We start from the raw sequence: 8,774 nt of genomic DNA on the forward strand, positions 1-8,774 counted from the left end.
CATTAAAAAAAATTATTATACGCATTGAATTTTATATTCGATGCATATAATAATATGCAGATTAATAAAATAATTTTATAAATTTTGAAAAAAAACTACTAATAACTAATAATTTCATATAAAAGCTATAATCTAAAAGTAGAAACTGTTACAAGATTATAGCTTTCATATAAAAATATTTTCCTCTAATTCTCTCTTGTATAAATTATATACATAAAAAATCAAATTACGCGATTAATTGTTCAATTTAAATTGCACATATGCAATTAGTAAGTAATTAATATACAAATAACAATTTACTTACCACAGGGTTGCTCCATCGGTGCAGCGCGATCGCGTGTGGAAAAGAAATGTAACGGAGCGTCTCACATCACTACTTTTCTGTTCGAATGTCTTCGCGTGAATGATAATAAATATTATAGGAAAGGAATTTGTGACGAAGCGTCTCCCACTACTACAGTATTATTCAAGTGTCGCCGTGCGAATAATAACAAAACCGTAAAACGTAAACAATAGCGCGCTAATGTTTACGCCGCCAAAGCCGAATACTTGTTATTGATAATTTGCTGCCGAAATATGTTCCGTACTATGGTGTATATACAAGCGGAATATTAAATTATACAAATATTTTAAATTATAGATCGATTATTTAATAAACGATTAATATATCACGGTGTTTATCGTTATGTTAATTACTCGGATCTGCGATTGGACCATTTTATTGCGCGTTCTCAATCGAAATCATATTTAGATCGTCGAAAAGTCGAACGAAAAAACATCGAACAAAATATATTTAATTTTAAGTATTTTTAAATAATTGTTGCCTAGAAAGTAAAAGAAAGAGAGATAATTAATTATTAATTATATCAAATTATTGCCCGATACTCGTCGCGATCGCGTTTAGAAAAGGATTTTGACGAAGTGTCTCGCAATACTACATTATTGTTCGAGTGTCGCCGTGCGAATGATAAAGCCGTAACTTACGGCTCGTAAAACGTAAACAATAGCGCGCTAATGTTTATCCCACCAAGACCGAATACTATGTTATTAATAATTCGTAGCCAAAAATATCTTGCGTACTATGACGTATATGTATACAAGCGGAATATTAAATTATACAAATATTTTAAATTATAGATCGCTTATTTAATAAACGATTAATATATCACGGAGCTTATCGTTTGTACGATAAAGCATGGGGCATAATATTTTTACTTTAATCGATAGAAAAATAGTTTTTGTTCGTAAGGATTGCAACAAAACGATAATTTATAATTTACATTTCTGTCATTTTGATTCTTATTTTAAGAAAGATTCTTACTTGTATTTTATCAGTTTGAAAATAATTTTAATGGATTAATGACATCAAACATAACATAAATCAGATAATTTTTAATTAAACTAATAAAAATTTTGATTACATATTTAACTAAAAATTATCCGGTTTATGTCGTGTCTGGTATCATTTTAATCGCAAAAAATCATTAATCTATTAAAACTATTTTTAAATGCAAATTAAAATGCAAAATATAAAAGTTTTATTTTCTATGATAATATGACACATATATGTATACTTGTGAAATATTATATAATAAAGGAATATATATAATATATTATATAAATTAAAGGCATAATAATTTGATGTTGCTTAAAATGCTTGATAATTTTGTTTCAAGAATAAGAAAAAAGTAAAAGCAATTTATTGTAAATATCTTTTACATGTTACATATTTAAAAATTAGGAAAAAAATTATTAAAAAGGTTAATTTAAGAAAATGTATTTTATGTTACATGAGCATATACATAAAAATATTTTAATAATAATTTATTATCGCTGTCCGTAATATATACTGTGGCAGAACATCACGCGTCCAGCTAATAAAACATTAATAAATCCATAATATTTCTCCGCAATTTTGATCCACATAATTATGGATCTAGCACACACCGGTTGTTTTACCATAGCACCGAAAAATAAATCTGGCCATTTAGTTCCGCCGGCTCTGAAATGGATCTAGTTGACGCTATTGTACCACCTAGAAAAAATGTCTTATGAAAAACGGCGGCGTGACCCTTCTCAGGCTTCTCTCTGTCCGTAGTTGTAAAACTGGCCAATCACAGCTATTCCTCTGAAGAATGGAATGACTGTGATTGGCCAGGTTTAGAACTAGGGATATTATTAAACCCGATTAGAGGTCACGTGTAAACGTAGTCTATGTCTATGTCATATGTCTATGCCCATCACCTGGCACTCGTCGCGTCATCGCTTCTGCCGGATAAAACGGCGCAATCCGCAATCTCGGCTTTGCGTGGATATATTAAATGGAATATGTATCGCTGAAAACATGAGCGTAGAGTTAAATTCACGAGCGAATGTGTGTCTTCTCGCAAAATCATGTCACTTTATTCAAAAAAAGAGAAATCGAGAACTAAGGTAAGACGATGAAGTTTTGCGTTATTCTAGTCAAATGAATGAAAAAGAGATTCCATAATTTGGAGCAAACTTTTAGAGGATTTTGTTTGTCATAATTGTGCAATTTATAATGTTTTACATTACTCCATGTATTTTGAATAAAATTTTCGTTAATATTATAAATAAATTTGACTTGTAAATTAATAAAAACGTATAAAATCTCTTTATTATATATAGCATACTTATATTTACTTCATGTTCAATCAATTTATTAGAAATTGTAGTTAACAATATTTGCCCTTTGAAAGTTTTTGTATTCAAATATTTGATAAATGCTGTTTTAAAGGTGAACGACATGGACATCATATCGGATTTTGAGAATCTCAAGGTATCTACCTTGGAGAAAGCATCACGTATATCAGCGATGATGGATCATATTACAATTGGTCCTCAATCAGTGGCAAATAAAGATGACTCCAACAAACTGGAAAATATTGAGAATGAGCAAAACTCCTGTAACATTAAAATCCCACAGAAAACTAATAGCAGTTTTACGCACAGCACAATATCTACTTCAAATGGCATTTACTTTTCATCCAAGAAAATTCTTTTGGAAAGTGAAAAGCAAAGAAAGGAGGAAGTCAGGGTAATTTAATTATCGTATATAGTTGATCATATTTATAACAAGATTTAATAATAACAGCAATAGGCTCAGAATATGATACTATGTAAGGAAATTGTGTTGCAGAAAAAGATGGATTGTCGTATTAATCACATGAAAGAGAATGGTCGTGTCATACAGGAAAAAATGGCGAATTCGCGCTCATTGATGGCACGCGAGCGCGAACGTCGGAACGAGGAGAAGTTAGCAGATATCCTGGCCGAGATTGAGCGAATCGCAGAGCAAGAGGAAATTAAAAGGCGGCACGAGCAACAACTACAAGCACAACGCGCTCAAGAACAGAAGGAAAAGCTTGAACGAGAAGTAGAGGAGTATCGAAAGCGGATGAAGGAAAAGGAGGAATTGACAAAGATTGTGATGGTCCATCGAGGCCATTTCACGGCCAAATACTGTGATATCGTAACGCTATCCAAGAATTGTAAAGACAAGTATGCAATTGACATGATCCTTACAGCAAATTCTGCAAGGATAAAACAACTGATTCAACAGATCGAACCCTTAGATGAAAAAATTAAAGTAATTATAAAAAAAAAGATAAATTTTTAGAAACGCGACATTTTTTTAAATTATTCTGTACAAGTTATCATATTATTTGTAATAATAATTATGAATTTTTATAGAGTGGAGAATTGATATCCATGGATGTAAATGTTATCGAGAGCTTGGTTCATCACATTGACGATATACTGACTACATTTCGGACGGAGATAGGTTTGTGACCTTCTTGCAGACAGTCAAATTTTTTTTTTCGTAGAAACTTCAATTAAATATGTTTTGTTATAAACTTTAGAAAAAATAGATGCTCAATACGAAGCGGAATTGGCTCGTAAAGCACAAGCTGCAAGTGAGATTCAACCAATTGTGGAATCTGAAAATATTCCAGTTGGCAATGTGGTGTCTTCTCAGCATCCAGGCGAAAGCTATGCTGTAGAGAATAATGATAGTAAAGCACAAAACTCCAGCGTGATAACAAATCAGGAAGCAGTAGCTGTATTAGTTAATGCACCAGTTACACCATCTGCATCTGTACCTAAGTCGGAAGAAACAGCTGCAGATTCTGAATGCAAAGAAGGCATGTTAAAATCTACACAATTTAGTATATAAAATGCATTTTAAATATTATATGTGTTTACAATATTTTATTCTATTCTATAAATTCATATTTCACATATCTTGATTAAAAAGTATGTTCACTAATATTAATTTAATCTAATTTTCTATCTATTTAAATTTAAATTTTTGTTTAAATAGGGAGATTAATTAATGTGTTTCTTATGTCATAAATTTACAGGAAATCTTTTCAAGTACGTTGATAAGGAGTCATTGCAGATTTACATCAAGAACCAACAATTTTTAAATCTTTATAAAAAAACTTGCAAGGATTTCTTACAATCGACTGCTACGAAGAAGTTTCGCTTCGAATGTCAGAAGGCAATCAATATTCCGGTAAACGCGATCTCCGGCGTTAGCGAGCAACATTTAAGAGACAAATACGACAGATTGCATAACCTTCTGATTGGAAAATCATCTCCTAACGTGACGCAACATCCGCAAGGAGTGATCTTCTGCAAGGATCATATGGCAAAAAAGATAGTTGTACGTATCTGTAGGAATCTCTTAAAATCATAATTAAAAGAAAAAATAAAGAAAAAATCACATGATTTGATAAAAATTAAATTTTTTTAAATAGAAAAGTTAATTTTAATTATAAGTAAATTATTTTGTTATTAGCTTGAAAGCGTTTTGTTATCTTAAAGAATGAGTTTTTATTTGATATGAATTTCTAGAGCCAAGGCGAGACGTTGGTATCGAGCAAGCCGGAAATGGCATTTCCCGTAGCGATGATCGTCGTAGCACTCTGGAACGAGCATGAAGATTTTGGCGAACTTTTTCTGGCGCGTCTTCACGAGGCGTGTCCGTTCACTATACCAATCTTCCTGCCACAACAAGAAAGTCAATCCAATGAGGATTACTACAAATCTCTCGGCTGCAAATATTCTGAGGACGGCACTGTCGAAAAGCAGGACAAGTTCCTAAAGAGGATGTCAGGCTTGATGAGATTGTACGCGTCGATTACCGTTACAAGACAGCGGAAGGGTGTCACCAAAGTTCATCCCTATGGTCTTCAGCATGCTTGGAGATGGTTGGCGGCCGTTTTTAATATCGGTAAGAATGTTACATTTTGTGACGTAATTAATTGTGATGTTATTTAAATTTAAGTATTAATTCTCTGAAATCGAGGCGCGTATTTGTTAAAATTATAAAAAGAAAAACTTATTGAAAATGGAATCTATAAAGATTGTCTATACATAGATATATTCTGTGTCAAAAATATAAAAATATAAAAAATATTGTTATGCATAGAATGAAACAAAAATGTTGATAATATGCAAAGAAAAAAAATTTGTTGTCAATATACTGTGAAAAATAACGCAACAAAAATGACGCTTTACATGTGATAATAAAAGTTTCTTCATTTTTCAGAACCAAGAGCTGATATTTGCGACTTGTGCGCGACATTAATATTAGATATGCTCGAAGTTGCTGGTAATGTGTTATGGACTGCTTATCCGACGCAGTTTCACAAATTATTGATACTGCTATCGGAGCAATACTATCCGCGTATGCGAAATGTTGCGGATGGCGGTGGACCTCTGATGCGGCTGGAAGAGTTCTTGCGCAATGCTTTGGCAACTGGCACTATACATCCGGCTGACGGAATGCTTCCGCCTAACTTTTTATGATCTCCTGTTAGATCCTCTCGACGACGTAGTGACTTAAATGTAGGCTGAAGCTATTACAAGTTTAGAAAATTAGGTTAAGAAATATTTTTTAATTGTTTTGAACGTAAAAGTTTCAGGTCGCTTCGAGCATTATTTGAAGCAAAGTCTCAATCATCTTGAAAAATTTAATAGTCTTCAAGACTTCTATTTTCTCACTGCAGCCATATGGAATTACAGAAGCGAAAAATCATGTGAACTTTTTTCCTACGAAACATATTGAAATATGTTAGTTTTGTCGTATGTTATCACACATTTAATAACATTGGTTGGTAAATAAATTGGTAAAATGTATTACAACATATTTTGATGATTCGTGAATTATATAATAAATATTGTAATTGTAAATCTTGATTTTTCGCTTTATAATGATGTATATAATTCAATTATAATAACTGCAATGAGGGACAAGAAGACTTACAAAAATTTATTTAATTAAAAAAACAAGGTGGATACAATTTACACACAAAATGGATTTTGATAATACTTTATTCTATACGTATCGATCGTGGATCAATCTAGTTGACCGGAACGTGTACTATCGCGAGAGAGGAAGCGAAATTGGGCAAAAGAAAAAGAATGAAAGAGAATAAGTGAGCGAGCGAGAGACGAGAGAGAGAGAGAGATTTTTTTTTTAACGAATCGTGTATATAATCGCCGAGGATAAAATTGTGAATTATTATATTTATTTAGATTTAATAAAAGATTATATTATTGAAAAAAACCCAAATAAAAGAAAGTATATATAAAAACTAGGAGAGAGATAAATAATAAATATGTATTATAAAACAAGCTTAGTAGTAAGGTACGCTAGTAGCTACGGATTTTACGTCGTCCAGGTTGTAAAAATCTAGTGAATTTTCGGCAAAACCGACAATGCCGAAGAATGACAGTCTGTCCATCCATTCCTTGTGCTGATTGATATTTAGCAGATAAGTTGTGAGCTCTTTGGCGAGTACATCTACTGATAAACAACGGAAAAAAGTTAATCACGGAACGTTAATTTATTGCGGCATGAAATTAAAAATAAAATTAAGATCATAAAGAAACTCGTGGTCTCTCTTTTCTTTTTGCTGCGATTTTAAAACGTTAGATGGATTCATTATTTTCATTGTATGGTATTTATCTTCATTTCATATTTGCAGATTCTTTTAAATTTTGATTTCAGTTTTTGAGGTTTCATTTCTTCTTCATAAATTAGACGTTATATTAATCTTATTTATTATTTATATTAATCTCTCTTATTTCAGTCGCGTAAAAACGATTGAACGATTCAGTATTTGCGTTAGAAGAATTCTTCTAACGCCAATACTGGTATTTTGAGGGTCTCTATCGTGAATATATAGAGGAATATTATACCTAGCACTTTGTTGATCATGATGCGATAAGGCGGTAGAGGTCCCAGACTGGCAAGGATTTGAAGAAACTCTGCGCCGATTATGTTCATCTTGTGACATCTGATTACCGGTGCATCCACGACACCCACTTCCGCCGGCTTCCCGACAACCATTCGCAACACATCAAGTTGCGAATTACCATCTGCAAGATACAATTGAAATGCGTGAAACCTCGATAAAATATACGATCTACAATTATTTCGCCTTTTTTCTATTGAGAATATAACAGATGATGTATTAATAGTTAATATTTTCTTGCTGAAAATACATTTTTTTGGTATCTATTATTCTGTATATTTTTCCATAGTTCGTCATTTATATATTTATTTTCGCTAAAATTCTCGTTAAAAACATTAGAAATATTCGATTTTAATTTAGTCGCTTTTTTTATTTCTGATATGTGTAATTTTTTAAGAAGACTAGCGAAAATGAATACAGATAATAAACGAATATGAAAATATATACGATAGATAAATAAAGAAGTATCATAATAAATATATGAATGTGATGTTTGTTAAACCGACCAAGTATATTTCCGAAAAACGCCGGGTTCTCGCCTCTCGTGCGCAAATAATTGAAGAGCAATGAAGTGGCGCAGATTTTGTCGCATCTGTTTGGAATGGCGCATCTGTGTCCTCGCAGGTCCATAATATTCTACAATTTTAACGAAGATGCTTACCACAATGTCACAAAATTAAGCCCTGGCGAGAAAACTTTTTATATTTTATTTTTCATCTTTAATTTTAAATTAATATATAAAGTTAAATATATGTGATATTAATTTTTAATATTAATTAAACAGATCATGAGAATTGCGAAGAGAATAATGGAACACAATGTTAATTAAGATTGTGAAAATTGATAGTAGAATTAATTAAACTAATATAATAATAATTCTCTACTGTAGAGAAAAAAGGTTTCTAATGAAGCGTTTGCTGACTTATAATTTTTTTTTTAACTTGAGAATGAATAGCATAAGCTTTTCCAAAGTTTTAGCTTATATATACATTTCTATTCTAATAAATTTAATTAACCAAATTTTTTTATCAAGTTTTTTTTTCATATTTTGCTGATTTTTCCGACAACGGAAAGTTTAGTTACTTCAACGTGTGGAGCGCGATCATCCGCGAGGATTATGTCGACGTAAACGTGGGGCGAGTTGCTCTTGTTCAGATGATGCTCGAAAACGAAGCTGACGGGTAGAAGAACACCATCGTTCCAATCATCGGCCGCTGGCAAGATAGCTATAAAAATAAATAAATAAAAAATTAAATGTAATAAAATTTCTATCTTCTATTATTATTATTTTCTAACAAGGTAATATACATCATAGCGCGCGCTTTCCATGTTATTCCCGGGCTATAAAACATCCTGTGGATGTCCTCTGGACATCTTTTAAAGTGTATTGTTAGACAGTCTCTATATTATTATCCGTCTCGAGGTGAGAGAAGCACGATGATGTCATGGTGAATCATCGCAATCAAACATCACAAAGATCATGGA

General features: G+C 31.9%; 3 protein-coding genes across 3 annotated transcripts in view; 2 read left to right on the forward strand and 1 right to left on the reverse strand.

Moving 5' to 3' along the window:
- The first annotated feature begins 2,241 nt into the window (after positions 1–2,241).
- Positions 2,242–6,594, forward strand: LOC115238605 (nucleoporin GLE1-like). The gene is made up of 8 exons (XM_029812573.1): positions 2,242–2,433; positions 2,759–3,058; positions 3,161–3,610; positions 3,715–3,805; positions 3,885–4,166; positions 4,386–4,690; positions 4,882–5,260; positions 5,579–6,594. Exons 1-8 carry the CDS (start codon positions 2,395–2,397, stop codon positions 5,836–5,838), a joined length of 2,106 nt encoding a protein of 701 aa, XP_029668433.1. The 5' UTR covers positions 2,242–2,394; the 3' UTR covers positions 5,839–6,594.
- On the reverse strand, positions 6,402–8,539 carry LOC115238607. The gene is made up of 4 exons (XM_029812577.1): positions 8,373–8,539; positions 7,796–7,925; positions 7,234–7,413; positions 6,402–6,838 (listed from the first exon to the last, which is right to left on the reverse strand). The coding sequence occupies exons 2-4, from the start codon at positions 7,917–7,919 to the stop codon at positions 6,669–6,671; spliced, it is 474 nt and encodes a 157-aa protein (XP_029668437.1). The 5' UTR covers positions 7,920–7,925; positions 8,373–8,539; the 3' UTR covers positions 6,402–6,668.
- A 109-nt stretch (positions 8,540–8,648) lies between these two features.
- LOC115238632 (nucleoporin GLE1-like) overlaps positions 8,649–8,774 on the forward strand; it is a 6,947-nt gene continuing 6,821 nt past the window's right edge. Inside the window, exon 1 of the mRNA XM_029812621.1 lies at positions 8,649–8,678. Within this exon, the coding sequence (XP_029668481.1) occupies positions 8,649–8,678 (30 nt within the window). The remainder of the gene's footprint in view (positions 8,679–8,774) is intronic.

Source organism: Formica exsecta, unplaced genomic scaffold, assembly GCF_003651465.1.
Source record: "Formica exsecta isolate Colony F162 unplaced genomic scaffold, ASM365146v1 scaffold352, whole genome shotgun sequence".
In the NCBI taxonomy this organism is placed as follows: domain Eukaryota; kingdom Metazoa; phylum Arthropoda; class Insecta; order Hymenoptera; family Formicidae; genus Formica; species Formica exsecta.

Excerpts from the sequence above, each read along its gene's own strand:
- LOC115238607 (XM_029812577.1), bottom strand. The coding sequence starts at position 7,919 with ATGGACCTGCGAGGACACAGATGCGCCATTCCAAACAGATGCGACAAA. Across the intron at positions 7,414-7,795 it reads GTTTTTCGGAAATATACTTG|ATGGTAATTCGCAACTTGAT; the intron begins GTCGGTTTAACA and ends TGTATCTTGCAG. Across the intron at positions 6,839-7,233 it reads CATGATCAACAAAGTGCTAG|TAGATGTACTCGCCAAAGAG; the intron begins GTATAATATTCC and ends GTTGTTTATCAG.
- LOC115238605 (XM_029812573.1), top strand. The coding sequence starts at position 2,395 with ATGTCACTTTATTCAAAAAAAGAGAAATCGAGAACTAAG. Across the intron at positions 4,167-4,385 it reads AGATTCTGAATGCAAAGAAG|GAAATCTTTTCAAGTACGTT; the intron begins GCATGTTAAAAT and ends ATAAATTTACAG. Across the intron at positions 4,691-4,881 it reads ATATGGCAAAAAAGATAGTT|AGCCAAGGCGAGACGTTGGT; the intron begins GTACGTATCTGT and ends ATGAATTTCTAG.